Here is a 16439-nt window from a genome sequence, read left to right as displayed (position 1 = left end):
AGGCAATCTTTCCAAGCACTACGCTGAAGAGCCTCTGTCTCATTCAAGACTTAGACTCTTCAGGAAAAGTAACAAGTTTATTACTTGTAATTTATTCTTTGAGTCAAAATATTTTGCAATAAACCATCGTTTTGTAAGATATTTTTACGATTGTATACTATTAATTTCAAAAATTGTACACATAATATATAATTTCCCATCATGGATTTAAAAAAATCAAAGTTCGAACAAAGAAAGATCTTCGATCCACATGTCTCTTTCATTATTGACCCTTAATTTATTTTAGTCCTAGGCAAAGCGAATCGACGGGATGGCTCTAAGTGAAAACATTCATTTAGATGGTTAAGTAATCTGGAAATTCCTGCTGTTATTTCACGAAACACAACAAATCTTGAGAAACAAAAACAATTTTGCTTACCAGGGGAAGGGAATAAATCATCTGCTTACGTTTGCTTAACTAGGAAGAAGGCAAGGGCGCCGATCCTAGGGGGCCGGGCCCCCCAAAGCTCATGTAGGCCCCCTTTGTATTTATGAATATACAATATTTGGCATAATTTGAATGCAATTTGCCTTAAAATCCTAATATATATCGTCTGCATTTGAATGCCCTCCCAGAAAAAAAATTTACAGAGAAATCGGCGCCCTTGGAAGAAGGTCTAGTGAAAGGAATAAAAATGTGATAACGTAATGCTTGAACAACTCTATCTAATGGAGAAAAGTAAATTAGTATTCAACACTTCTTTCAATTTTAAGCATTTCAAAGATTCTCGTAATTTAGTAGCGTCCCGGACATAAACAGGCAGGCAGAACGCTGGATAATATGGATGTGTTAAGAAAAGACCTGTTAAAAGTAAAACTTATGATATAATTTTACATATTACACATCTAATAATAATGTTTTATAACAAATAACTGCACTGCACTGAATCAGGGACGTATCCAGCGTGAGGGCCTGAGGGCTGTCCCCCTCCGAAACTCAAGCACTTTTTAATAAACATGCTTTTACCCTTTTGAGATTCTTTTATATCACTTTACTAATAGTCAGTGTCCAAACTTTGGGCAATGTGCTGTTGTCTTGTTATAATTCTAAGAACATACATTAATGCCATTATACCATTTGGAATTAAAGAACAGGAATTAAATAGGATTAACATTTTGTTTCCGTTCTGTTTTTAACTTTAATATATTTAAATATTAGAACGATACACTCAATGTCTTCTTGCTATTTTTGTTATGTGATATACGTAGCAGACAGTTTTCTTTAGTTACATTTCTCTCGAAAATATGGTTCATTTTGTTTGTGCTATAATGCAGTTTTCAAAGTAAACCGGTTTATAAATGAAAAGTAGGGAAACGTTTAAGAGAAATACAGAACTGTTGCATTATTATTATTATTATTATTATTATTATTATTATTATTATTATTATTATTATTATTATTATTATTATTATTATTATTATTATTATTATTATTGATATTTTTAAAACATTAGAATTACGTGCTTACGATGATTCGTGTTGGGCCCCCTCCGAATAGAAAACCTGGATACGTGTCTGCACTGAATGATAGATGTATGAGTCAACGTGTAGACGGGCGCGCTAGGCGATATACTCCAGAGCATGAAAAATAGATTAAGACCACAACTTGCAGTTCTTCTTGCCGATTGGTGCTTTCTGCAATGATATATCGGATCATACGGTATGTGTAACAAAGGATGGTCGGATAAGCGAGACCATGGTGTATTGGTGTTTCACGCACCTAAACAAGTAAAATGTTTGTATAAACGATTATCTTTCACTCCCTAGCTAAATTTGTGGGTATGATCACACACCTTGCCTCATAAAGTATAGTGTTATAAAGAAAAAAATATTTTTTTTTAGCTAAAAGCTAAAGGGAAGTCAACTTCAGTAATTTACTTTAGTTTTTTTTTTTTTAAATAATGGCAAACTAGTCCATTTCATCACGATAAATCACGTTTGATATTAAGATGTCTTTTTCTGTCCGTATATATCCTTTACATTTTGTTGGAGACAAAATTGTTATTTTCCCAAGAAAACAGGGTGAGAGAAGCTATACAACAACATGAACTGAAAACAATAGCTATTACCAATAATACTGTAATCCTGGATATCAATAAGTTGTCCTTAGTATATTGCTTCGGTTCTTATTAACATGAAAATTATAATGTTTTGTAAAAAAAAAAAAAAAAAAGGATAGGATGGGATTCGATGTGGTGTCAAAGTAATAAAATAACTACGAGTCCGCCACTCTATCCACCTAACCACAGAGGCTACGTTGTGTTTGTTCTCTTTTCTTAAGAAATAATCTTCATAACCATGGTGCGTATCGCTTCGAACCTTAACATAAGAGTTTTTCTGTTTAATTCTATATTTTCGTACGACATCTTAGTTACAGAAGCTAATTTATATTTGGCAGGCAATCTACACACTAGGTTTTAACCAATAAATGCAACATTTTAGTTCAGTATCCAGTTCCTTGATCCATCTCCTCGACTTCCCTACTGAATTCCCTCCGCAATCGTGCTGTACTACTGAAAAAATCCCTAGAAATCATCGTTGCCAGTATACACAAAACCGAGCATAATTTTGTTTTTTGTTTATATTTTTATTATTTTATTATATTTTTTGGAAATATCTCCTTAGATGGATTGCTCTCTATTATCTCCACATACTAATAACTCAATTTTACCCATAAACGTAAGGAAAAAGGAATAAATACGGAAAATCGTGAGTTATAGTATACGCGCAATTTTTTTTGCGCATGGGAGTACATGCGCTGCATCCACGCAAAAGCACATGTGTACATAACGGCTACAGCACGGGTTATATAAATGTGTGCTTCATCCATGCGAATGCACATGTGCACATAACGGCTTAAGCACGGGTTACGTCCGTGCGCTGCATCCATGCAAATGCACATGCGTACATAACGGCTTAAGCACGGGTTATATAAATATGTGCTTCATCCATGCAAATGCATATGTGCACATAACGGCTTAGGCACTGGTTACGTACGTGCGCTGCATCCATGCAAATGCACATGTGTACATAACGGCTTAAGCACGGGTTATATAAATGTGTACTTCATCCATACAAATGCACATGCGCACATAACGGCTTAAGTACGGATTCTGTACGTGCGCTGCATCCACACAAATGCACATGTGTATATAACGGCTACAGCACGGGTTATATAACTGTGTACTTCATCCATGCAAATGCACATGTGCACATAGCGGCTTTAAGCATGGGTTCTGTACTTGTGCTTCATCCACGCAAATGGCCATGTATATGTAACGGCTTAGGCCCGGGTTATGTAAATGTGAACTTTATCCATGCAAATGCACATGTGCACATGCACGACTTAGTCACTGGTTATGTACGTGTGCATTACCCACGTAAATACACATGTGCACATACACGGGTTATGTATGTGTGCTTCATCCACGCAAATTCACGTGTACGGCTTATGCACGGGTTATGTATGTGTTCATCATCCACACAAATGCACATGTGCAAATGTACGGCTTATGCATGGATAGTGCACATGTGTCGTACACGTACGTGTTGTCTGGGGTATTCCCTCATTTTACTTCTACAATATCTGTGCACAGTTTCATTCACGTCGGTCTACTTTTTCTTGCCTTTCGGACGTCAAATTTAAAAATTTTGGATGGGTAGTTTTGCTCCCTAAAACCATTTTTCACATAAAATAAAAGAACTCATATTCGTTTATTTTTTGTGTATTGTCACTACACAAAGTTTCGTTCCAATTCTCTCATGTCCTCTACGCACTTCTGACATACTGTTATTAGCACTTTTGATATTTCATGATCAAAGGTTTGGAGGGGCCCATGCCCCACTCTACCGTATTTTTCTGGAAATACGAAACATGTTTTCCCTCATTTTACGTCTACAATATCTGTGGACAGTTTCATTCACTTCGGTCTACTTTTTCTTGCCCTTCGGGCGTCAACTTTGAAAATTTTGAGTGGGTGTTTTTGCCCCTAAAACCGTTTTTCCGAAGAAAATAAAAAAAAACGTGTTAGTTTATTTTTTGAGTATTGTCCCTACACAAAGTTTCGTTCCAGTTCTTCATTTCCTTAAAGCACTTCTGATATAATGTTTTTAATATTTTGTAATCAAAGGTTTGAAGGGGTTTGTGCCCCACCCAACCGTTTTTTCTAGGAAAATACGAAACTCGTATTATTCCCTCATTTTACGTCTACAATATCTGTGCACAATTTCATTCACTTCGGCCCACTTCTTGCTTTATTGCTTTTGCCCCCTTTCACCGTTTTTCCGCAGAAACTAAAAAAAAAGACCGTATTCGTTTATTTTTTGCATATTGTCACTACTCAAAGTTTCGTTGCAATTCGTCGTGTTCTTTAGGCAACTCTGACATACTGTATTTAGCACTTTTGATATTTCGTGATCAAAGGTTTGGTGGGGTCCGTGCACCACCGAAGTTTTTTTTTTTTTTTTTCAGAAAAATACAAAACATGTATTCTTTCATTTTACGTCTACAAAATCTGTGCACAATTTTATTCACTTCGATCCACTTCTTCTTGCATTTCGGGCGTCAACTTTCAAAATTTTAGGTGGGGACTTTTGCCCTCTAAAACCACTTTTCCGCAAAAAGTAAAAAACACGGATTCGTTTATTTTATGTGTAATATCTACCTGCCAAATTTTATCAAAATCGGAATGTTACTATTGGGAAGTGTTACATGTTGGTATAAGTGAATTACAAAGAAGTTCTTCTTCTGTAGGAAGAGGGTGAAGCTTTTATTTGAAACAGTACTCCCTGCTTATGTAGTTGCTAGCACGTATAACTTGCACACAGGGTCTCAAGTTCGATCCCCATTGAGAGTTTATTATGCAAGTTTTTCCCTCAAATTTATGAGTTCCGTATATATTTGGCACATTTTTTTAAAAAAATTAAAATTTCAAGTATTCTGGAATTTAAGGACTGTTTCATATAAACACGTCTCCATATTATAAATTTTAGTTTGGAGTACATAATTCATTCCCGTTCTGCCTAAAGGTCCTTCAGCACTTTGTAGAAAATATTTTAAATGATCTTATCTTTAGGCGACAGGGAATTTTATGCTGGAAGGATTTTTAAGGGAAATGTAGCACCGAAACGCTTGACTCGTAGCGTGTTTTTATGCACATCGGAAGTCATGTTGGTGCATATAGTGGTGTAGTAGCGAGAGCGGGGACAAAACCCAAGCGATAAAAAATTCAAGAAAAATTCTGACAAGTGGACAAAATCCTATGGACAGCATTATATGAGTATATATTTGATTTACCAGTGCTCCCCTATATGATTATTTTTTTCCTTCATTTGTCACAATTTCTTTCTTTTAAAATACGGAAAACCCAAAAAAACTCATTCCTAAAAATGTTATAATAAAAGGGTAGATTGGCTTTAATTACTTTCACACACACCTACATATAAAGTTCTGGGTACTCCTAGTTATTATACATTTAATAAATTTGAAATACGTTCAGTATGTTATTGTTAGACCATTGATTTTAATTGTGAAAACTAACTATGATGTTAAATGATTATTTTTAAATGTTCATCTACATGATGTAGCATATAGGAACTTTATTTTGAACGTTGTATAAATATTTATTTATTTTAATTCTGAAATACTGATCAAGATATTTTTTTTTTTTTTTTAGCAAACATCAAAATGTTTGCTACAGACGTGTTCAAAATGTCTGTACTTACTACAGACGTGTTCAAATTATTAGACTCAACATTCAACAGATCTTACAATATTACATCAGAAAACGCCTTTCAACTTAGTCCAAATTACTGTTCTGTAACTCTGTTCTAATTTATTTTGGTCATGGCACATGCTTTTCAACATCAATTAAACAAATGCGTACGTGACATTTAAATATAAATACTACACAGTGTGCGTATCTAAATTGGAAACAAAAAATGAAATGGAATACTTACAAGAAAATGATCTCTCACACAAAGATTACTATTTCGTATGAAATTCGTTATTCTTTATTAAGTCTTTTATCCTTTGTGGCATGCTATATACGAGTTTAGCACATTTTGACTTCAATTCAGCATCATGATACAACTAATTGTTGATCTCCTCGATCAATTAATGTTTGGTTGTAATATGCTTCTTCTTTAGCTTTTCCTTCATGAAGCTCCAGGGGTTTTCAATCGGGTTCATATCAGGACTATTGCCCGGCCATGGAAGAGCACTAATTTCGTTGTTCTCGAAGAATTTTGTCACACTTTTGCCCTGGTGGCATGGGGCTCCATCATGCATAAAGATTAAGTGTGCATCATCAAACCAGATTGCACTCTGGGGAAGCAGTTCTTCTTGAAGAACTTGTAGGTATTTTTCGTGCTTCATTGTTCCCTCTAATATAAGGGAGCTTGCCCCAGTACCGGACACCTAACCATTTTTTCTATTTGCTTAAGAACCAATCAACAAATCAATAGAAGAAAACACACTGACAATAATCACAGCATAGCATTTTTATTATAAGATTTCAACATTAAATTTTTCGATTTTCTAAAATGCTTAAAATGGCTTTGGTAAAAAACTGTTCCCAGTATCGGACAAGTGAGGAGTGGTTGTAAATATGCAAGCAAATATATTGTAGTTATGAAATATAAATTATTTGCTATGTTAATAGTATTACATAATCCAGTTCTTACAATATTAGCTGACAAGATGAGCTATACCCTCTATTAGTACTTTCCGTTTAAAAGTATGAAAATTGAGTAGAAAATTAAAAAAAACAAAATAAAAGAGTACTTCACCGCGACAATGTTTCTCTCCCTACTAAATTGTACACAAAAGTGACTACTGTTACAACCGTTGGTACAAGCAACATATTTATAAACTTATACAATAATAAAACTAAGACTATAGTAACAGTAATGTGTAGGAAATTAAAGCCAATAGATTTTTCAAATTAAGTGCTTCATCTCAGTAAGCTCACTGCTTACAATTTTCACAAATTAAGTAATAACCTATTTTCACTGTCGTTACACCTGACATGTGACCATCCTCGGCAACTGCAGCACTGTACTCAATCCTCATCGAAACCACCACAAATAAGACACTCCGTGAGAGTATTTTCCTCTGCTTTGTCCAGCAGCTCTCCGAACACTACAGTTTCCCGCTAACACACTATCCAAAGCTTTCTTCATACTTTCTTCATCCCGTTTCCCTTTCTTGTATGTATCCATCCTTGTACCAAGTTTCTAGAAATCAAGTCCACCCTAAATATCTTCTCAACTAAGACTAATTAGGTAATTTCTTCTGTTCGGTACTGGGAACATTCGGAGTGTCCGGTATTGGGCCATACGATCTATTAGAAAAAAATATTACCAACTAAAGACCATAAAAATTTTACTTAATGCTTTCACACTGTACGCTTCTTTAATTATTAAGATATATTATGAGAGTAAATTAAATTTAGTTCACTTACCTGAAGAGGGCGAAAATCTTCTGAAATTTTATATGTGTAATGCAAGATAGCAGCCAGGATCAATTTTCAGCGATTTACTTGAGACTGACTCGCGCGACAGACAAGTGACGCCAAACACTTACCCCTGTTGATAAATGCTGCAGACGCATGTAGAACAGCTACTGCTCTCTAACGCCGGAATGCTAAAACTAGTATTGTCCAGCACTGGGAAGAGTCCGATACTGGAGCAAGCTCCCCTATATAGTTTCCCAGGCCCGAAGACAAACATCACACCCCAGACCATGACTGAAGTAGGATGCTTCATTGTTTGTTGGAGGCATTTCAACTTGAATTCTTCCAGAGATCAACGTCGCACATTTTTGAACATTCATCAGACACGAAGACACATGATTCATCACTGAAACTCCTATTCCCCAATCATCAGCAGTCAAATGTTCTAGAAGGGGCGCAGTGGCTCAGTGGTAGAGCGTTCACCTCCGGTGCTTGGGTCCGTGGTTCGATCCCAGCTTGCGCCGTGTGGACTTTGTGGTGGACAAACACCGTGTTCATGGGTTTTCTCGGGGTTCTCCTGTTTCCTCCCACTTTCTTCATTCCACCATTTCCTTCATTTCTCATTATCACCGTCTCCTTTAGCCTAGTCGGCATAACTGTGGAACGTTGAACTTAAAGATTTCATTTTTTCCAATGTTCTAGACCTCGTGCCCATTTGAAGCAAATCTTTGCAATGATTGGAGTAATTTTTGCTTTCTTTCTTGGCCTGAGTGCTTTTATTCCCTCAACACAAAGAATCCTTCGAACATTTTCAGGCGAAATGTCTACACCATACTCAGCCATTTTTATGCTTAAGTCTCTAGAAGTTGCGTTTCTGTTTCCCAGAGACAATATTTTGAGTTTTTTGATACCTCTTATCGATAGCTTTGGATCTCGCCCACACTTCCAAAGCCTATTTGCTGATACATTTACTTCTTGCTAATAGCAACGGAGATTTTACTCACAGATTTTTGTAATAGCAATTTGTCGTTGTGTATATCTTTCTTCCACCAAAAGTATTTTGACAGCTTCCAGCTTACGGGAAGAAAGGTCTCTGGTTTTTCCCATTATGCCGCGATTACAGGACTTCATAGAATAAAAGATTAATACACAAAATACGTCAAGATCACTTTGAACTGGCCCATTCGAACTGTTGAACGCTTTGAATGTCGTAACTGCCTACGACTGCAAGCACAATACTTCAGATTGTAACTTGTTGTTAGAAACCACAATAGCTGTCTACAACTGAAATACCACTTTCAGAACTAACTCCCCTCTACTAATGCCATCTGCTGTCAACGGTGATATCACTACTTCAAGTGTACAGTAAACAAATGAAGGATCCTATATTGGTGGTTTAAACCATTAAATTACATGTTTAAGAACTCCGAAATTAGGACTCCAACATCAATTTCGCACTTTTCGAGGGTGAGTCTAATAATTTGAACACGTCTGTTCAACAGTCTTACGTGTTTTATTGAGTTTTCAGTATTTTAAAAAGGTTACTTCAATAAAGTGAAGAATTACAGATAACATTTTAGGTGCATGACATCATCATCATCATAGGTATTCTGCCATTATTGGCAGGTCATTTGCTGCAACTGAGAAGCTTCCTTGCTCAACGGTCTTGCGCTAACCTCTTTCTCTTCACATACGATATTTCTGTTTTGATATCGTCCATCAATTGTAGTCTCCTTCGCCCCTCCCTCTCTAAAAGGTGTGTGACAGTTGAAGAAAAGAATAATCATCCTTTTATTAGGCTGCGCCTATGATTTTGTCCCTTGATTTTAGTTCATTTTGTCAGAACTTCAAGGTCTTGTCCTCTTGGATTTTGTCCTGCATTCGTAATAATCTGTTTAGTAATTCTAACAAAGTCTGTAAGAAGAATAACCGTATCTTCAAGTTTCATTATAAATCTTAGATGTTATTCTACTTGCTCTTTTCGGAAAAATGACTAGGATACAGTTTCATTAGCAGTGTTTACTTTAGTAAAAATGAATTTAATTTTTTTATCACCTGCAGGGAAATGGAAAATCGATTGATTCAGTTGCAGGAAAGCCGTCTGACATTGTGACTGAAACGAACATAAAATAAACCTAATTTGGCCTAATATCAAGTCATTTCACATCAAAATTTTATTCAGTTTTCCAGAAGTTCATTTCTAACATGCTAAGGCTCTCAGTACGTAAAATGTGTCACAGTTCGCATCCTCAAGAGATGTTTGTCCACATATTAAGTAAACAATGCAAGAGAACGCATAAGGATGGCCTTAAGAAAGAGTCTTAGTCTTGAACATTACAACTCCTTTTTCAGCATCACCTTATCAGCTGATTTGTCTTCTATACATAATTCTACTATATACGATAACATACTTCTATTCAAATATTTATATTGTCAATGAACAAGCTTGTAAATAGCACCAGTACAAAATATAAATATCACACATTCAAATACTTGTATGTTTTTATAGAGTTCCAACCAAATCCAAAGTCAGATAATCGGGGATAAGGGCCCTCTTATGCACCCTCTTGGATTATTTGTTTAATGCATGGCCAAACATGTCTTGGGGGATGTGAAATATGATACCTTTTAAGTACTGCTAACCTTAGCATGTTGGACATGAATTACTGGAAAACTGAAAAAAAATGTTTTGAAATGACTTTATATTAGACCGAATTAAGTTTGTTTTATGTTTGTTTCAGTTACAATGTCAAACGACTTTCTTGCAACTGAGTCAATCAATTTTCCATTTCTCTGCAGGTATTTTTAAAAAATCACATTCATTTTTACTAAAATAGATGTGAATAACACTGCTAATAACAAAACTGTATCTACTCATTTCTCCGAGAAGAACAAGTAGAATAACATTTAAAATTTATGATGAAACCTGAAGAAATAGTTATTCTTCTAATAGAATCTCTTACAATTAAGAAGAAAAAATCCTAGAAGAAATCCCTCCCTATACAGAATTCCCCATCTCCAAAGATTAGGCAGAACGGGAATTATTGAAGCTTTCCTAATCTGGAAATAAACTTTTGGTTTGCTTTTAATATATAAAAAGCCTGCTTCCTTAGAAACGTTTGCAGGCTACACCCCTAAATGACTATGTAGTGGTTTCTGCAAACGTATTGTATTGCATATTACATTAGTACTAATAATTTAGCGTTATTTGTTGATTTTTTTAACTTATACATATCAACTCTATCAAAACACACTGTGAAATATAGCAACTGTATTGCATAATAAATGTTATTTGTTCAATTTTAAATTTACTGCGTTCTTAATGTATACAGTTGGTTCGGTCGTTAAATGTCTAGTGAGCTTTTGTCTTAATTAAGTAAACTTTGGTGGGTTTTTGTTCTACTCTTAATAAAATACACTCCACACAGTATATATTGCAATTCTGAATGTTTGTTTGATTTCAGAAGTCTGGTAAAATATACTTTTTAAACATTTTTATTTAATTATTTTTTTAAAAAAGGAATTTATCGTGGGATTCTCGTATCCCATTTGAAAGAAACGAATTTCTTAACCAGTTATATAATGAATTCTTAGAATGAAATAGGTTATATTATGTAATCCGTTTATAAGTGCAGAACAGATAATGATAATAATAATCTTAGTAGTACAAAATAGCTGTTACCGTTGGAATTAGCTACGTTCCTAACATTATCGCTTACTAGTTGCTGCATCGTCGCAATTTTGTGTGGTGGTGGCGAATTTCAAAACTAAAGCAAGTGAATGAAAAAGCCACAAGATCTAAACGGCACAAGTCCTAAACGGCATAAGACCTAAACGTCACAAGACCTAAAAATCATTTTGCGGCACAAGTCCTAAACGGCAGAAGTCCTAAACGGCATAAGACCTAAAATTTAGGTATATTGTCTATATTTTTAGGACTTATGCCATTTAGGACTTATGAATGTCACCTATATATCACGCGTGGCCTATCATACTGTCTGTGTTGCACACTGTTATTGTTTTATGAATCCATCTAGTGGGCTTGTAAACAGGTCTTGTAGACCGCCAATGAATTGTGAAATGAAAGACAACCTCAAACCTAAAGAGATTGGTCATTGATCACCCATACTATATAATGCACATAAAATTTCATGAAGAATATATTCAAACAGCGAAGTTCATTTGGATAATATTTTGAATAATAATAATAGTACTTAAATCATAATATTACAGCCTGTTAAAATATTTAAAAACATTTTGGATGTACTATATTGTTTACTCAATAGATTTCCAATTTTGTTTCTTGTACTAGTATTTATGATTCATTAAGCATTTTCACCATCTAAGCTTTGAGAAGAGATCTGCAATTTGAAATTAATTTCCAGTCACTTCTTTCTAAGTACTCTTTCCAGGTATTCAACCTGTGTCTACCGAACATAAATGGCACCTGTGTCATAAATGTCATACCATCCACCGGACTACATAGCAGTTTTGTTTACTCACTGTTCAAAGAAATAATTAGAAATAATAAATTTACGTCGAGTCGAAATTTTTACACGAAGTCTCGTCCCGGCTCGAAAATTCGACTCGACTCGACTCATGCACATCCTTAGACTTATATCCTGACTGAAGTGTACCAGCATGAAATTACAGCATTATATGGACAAGGCGTGAACCAGGTTGAACTGCACTAAGACAAGACATCCAGCCAAATGAGGAAAATATAGATGGAATTTCGTGCTGCATGGGACAGAAAACTGGAATTTCGGCAATTCCCTTCTCTGACATCCCTGTAAAGACTCCAGATGCCAGCAAAAAGGACTATCGTGCTTTCGGATTCATCAAGCTTAGCCTGTCCCATCGTTGAGTCCACATCGTCTCCGGTCTGAGGAAAGCCTGTAAAGAGAAGTGAGATGCAATACTCATGGTCCAGTTGCAATGCAGTCTCCTGCAGTGGTAATTTCGATGTCGAGTAATAGTGAGTAGAGGTAGCCTGCAGATCGACTGCAACCGGTGATGGAAACACGGCATTTCCTACGTAAGAGACAGATTCAAATTTGGCTCAATATAACTGAATCAACCTCAGTAAAAGGTGACTCTTAACTTTTATAAAAAGACTTGATGGTGCATTTATTGTTTGATTCTTTCAAGAAAGGTTGAAGTGGCTGAAAACAGGATTCTAATGAAGTGTTAAGAAGCATACGATCGATGGAAATTCGTTCTAAAATAGATAGGCCTAGAAAAGTTACGTGCAATTTGAACGACGAAAGTTACATTTAAGGTTTAGGAATGGCAATTTAAAAAAAAAAAACTGTAGCAGTCAGTTCTCATGCCTATATGTTTAGTTTGTGGAAACTGTTTCTTTTCCCAATAGAAAATACAGTTTCAAAAGGAATTAACTTCTATTTTGGCCGTATACAGTGTATGTTTAAAAAACAATTGTTTCTTTAGTTCGCCCTTATCACCTGCGTACATAACATTTGCTCTTGATTATGCGACTGTGTTTCTGTTGCGATTAAAAATATATCCACTTCGAAGGTGTTATTAGCAAGATATCTAGGGAGGCGAATCATCCCTTCGCTCTTCTGCCAATGTCCATACACATTCAATATATTTATATTTAAATAAAATAGTATTATGCAAAAGATTTGTATAAAATTCTAATTTTCTTGTCTTCCAGATGTAAAGCAACGTGTTCTAATTTTTCAATTATTCCATTTCTTTATTTTTAGATGGCTGCGTCAAATTTCTTAAACTTCAAGCGAAAGGCCTTGGGCTGCCAGTAAAAACATACAACGTTGTGCGAAATAAGCCCATAGTTGTAATTACATGGGAAGGAAGAGACAAACAAGCTCCATCGCTTTTGCTTACTTCGCATATGGATGTTGTACCAGTATGCAATGTAAGTGTCATCTTTTTACGGTAAGTTTATTTATTATTATTATTATTATTATTATTATTATTATTATTAGTAGTAGTAGTAGTAGTAGTAGTAGTATTTGGTACACACTGTATAACTCCTTCAGTTAATAGTACCACACATGTGTGAATTAGGTTATTGATATTGAGGGGGGAGATAAAATGAGACCCAACGGGACACAAAGGTCTAAAGATGCAATGATTTAAAATGAGACAATGACTCCCTTTTGTCCCATAACACAGAAATATGATTATCTGGCAACAGTAATAAGAGGATATCTATTAAATGAATCAACTAAGCAACACTAGGTAAATTTACTATATATTGCCTGAGGTATTAGACGCGTATGGAGTTTGTGGTCGACAAACACTGTGTGCGTGGATTTTCTCATTGTACTCTCGATTCCTCCCACTCTATTCATTCCACCATTACATTCATTTCTCATCATCACCGTCTCCTTTAGTCTAACCGGCATTACCGTGGGACGTAAAACACAAAGATTTTATTTCATTTCATTTTTCAAAAAAACTTACTGCTGCCGAGAAGCCCTAAGATTTAATACTACACAAGATTTCAGCAAATTAGTTATATGCTGTATTCTTTATCTGTTCGAACTTTTTCTCTGTAGCATATGCAACAAAACCGACCATCTGCAAGTAGGAATAGATAACATTAAAAGAAAAATCAGATGTTTTAAATCTAATTTTGTTTAGCTTTCCATACTTTTTCGGTCTCTGCATGATGCATATTATTATTTTCGTTTTCTTTGCATTAATCCCTATCTGCTAGAACTTAATGTGAATGGAATTTCTGCAGATTTATCTCGTATGATTGTTTCTCTAAGTGATGCTCTCAGAAAGTATTACTTTTTCCTCCAAGTGGAGGAATATCCTGGCATGTTATGTTTTCGGGCATGTATTTGCTGTCGTGTTGGTTGTCCAACTATCAGGCATTCAGTGAAACTATTCTGCTACTAGAAAAAGCTATTATTTCTTATATATTTAACTTCCACTTTCTAAAGTTTCTGACTGTATAAACAGCAGAGAAATTTATTTCTCATAAATATATATTTGAAAAATTCGCTGACAGTTTATTTTTCTGCTCAGATCGGGTTATTCTTTGGTTACTTATAACCAAAATTGATTTAGTGATGTTTTTGAATTTAGATATATGAGTTACATCAACAGACGTTTTTCTGGAAACAATGAACGAATACAGATAGCCGGTAAGTATGGCGTAACTGGTTTTATGAGGACAGAACATAACCAGTGGCTCCATGGCGAGAGTCGTGGATGTGAGGAATGGTCGACCGACTTTACCCGAGGTCACAGAATTTGACATTAGAAGTGTAGTAGATGTCGGTGTGCAATTATCAATGCTGTGCTACGTGCTTTGTTAGAAACTGTAAACAGGATTTCGTTCAGTTCAAACGTGATGGAAATACAGGCGTAAGTCCATGCTTCTCCAGAGTGCAAGAAGCCAACTATCCAAATCTGCCAATGGAATTCTAGCCAAGGTTGACAAATTAGTGCGAACCGTCCAGTGGCATTTGCATATTACAGGAATGTAGTGATCACGTTGCCAAAAAGGCCTCTATATACGAAACCAGAAGTTATAGACATGGGTGCCCGAAGAGGAGGGCAGGGCGGGGCCCGGGCACCCCCTGGCTTACTAAAATGTATGTAACATAGCAAACCACGTATATTAAATACTAGAAATACCAGACGTAATATAGCAACCATGGAGATGCCCCCTAGAAAATTTTCTTCGGGCGCCCCTGTATACAGACACAATTGGACAACCGTCATAAATAGCAAGCTACATCATGTGGCATTCCGATAAAAGCTTATTTGCCAATTCTCGGATATTGGTCAATAATGGCTATGCAAGCGACGACAGATCATCACTGAGATACAATTTGGAAAAGAAGTACTAACGTTTTCTTTTCGATAAGTAAGTAATGCTGTGAAACATGCATATTGAGATATTGCAAAATAGATTGATGCCCCTTGAATAAGTCTGTGACGGGATGCCACACAATTCATGGATGAATACCATGTCAGAGAAAAAGTGACCACGCGTTGGAAGAGTAAACGATATCCCTTCATATTTGTTGTATGAATAGGTTTTTGTAAAAATATCGTAGAGAAATTTATTTTATGCCCAAATACGTTCCCACCTTACGACTCAATCTACTTGTTCACAGAAATTGGTAGTTCGGGATAGTGTTTCCGAAATAAACGAAAAGTTAATATCAAACATTCTTTAAAATCGAGCATTTGGACCAACAGTAAAAGTAATCTTTTAAACGTAGATGAAGCTGCATTTATTTAAGTTTTGAAAGATAAACATTACATTTTCTTTAGCATAGAGTATGGGCAGAGCCGCGGTGATTCAAAGCTCACTCCTGTTGCGTAGGTCCGGGTTCAATTGCCCGGGTTCAATTGCAACTCCCTCCAAGTGAACTTTGTGATTGACAAACAGACAAACACCGTGTGAGTGTGTTTTCTCGGGTTTCTCTGGTTTTCTCCCATTTTCTTCCTTCCACTATCATAATCTATGTTATTACTACTGTCTCCCTTAACCTAGAAGCTTAATCATGGAACGTTAAACTAAAAAAAAGTATCCTGTTCTTCCTGTTCATTAGCTTATTATAATGACTTGCGTAGAGTGATAATACGTAATAACTGTCGTAATTTAAGAGCTGTTGTGCAAGTTTATAAGCCAAATGGAATAACTGTTTCATTTTAGGAGAAGTGGACATACGATCCATTTGGAGCAGTAAAAGACGAAAAGGGAGACATTTATGGTCGCGGAACCCAAGATATGAAATGTGTAGGAATTCAGTATCTTGAAGCAGTGAGACGATTGAAATTTCGAGGAAATAGATTTAAAAGAACAATTCACGTCTGTTTTGTACCAGGTATGAATTTTTGGATTCATATCTATTCATATCGTTGAGATCTAAATGTAAACAGTTAAACTCTTAATTCAGTGACTGACAAAAAAACAATCTGAGCAGCAAG

At 35.6% G+C, this 16439-nt stretch overlaps 1 protein-coding gene across 4 annotated transcripts in view; it reads left to right on the top strand.

The window, feature by feature from the left end:
- Positions 1–16439, top strand: part of LOC145673248 (aminoacylase-1-like) — a 131869-nt gene that overhangs the window by 72588 nt on the left and 42842 nt on the right. For all 4 annotated transcript variants that reach the window (XM_081742765.1, XM_081742762.1, XM_081742763.1 and 1 more), the window contains exons 2-3: positions 13226–13395; positions 16165–16336. In XM_081742765.1, coding sequence (XP_081598891.1) covers positions 13226–13395; positions 16165–16336 — 342 coding nt within the window. The remainder of the gene's footprint in view (positions 1–13225; positions 13396–16164; positions 16337–16439) is intronic.

Source organism: Thermobia domestica, chromosome 16 (genome assembly GCF_964235325.1).
Source record: "Thermobia domestica chromosome 16, izTheDome1.hap1.1, whole genome shotgun sequence".
In the NCBI taxonomy this organism is placed as follows: domain Eukaryota; kingdom Metazoa; phylum Arthropoda; class Insecta; order Zygentoma; family Lepismatidae; genus Thermobia; species Thermobia domestica.
Note: the sequence above shows the minus strand (reverse complement) of the source record. Positions and strands in the feature narration are given on the sequence as shown.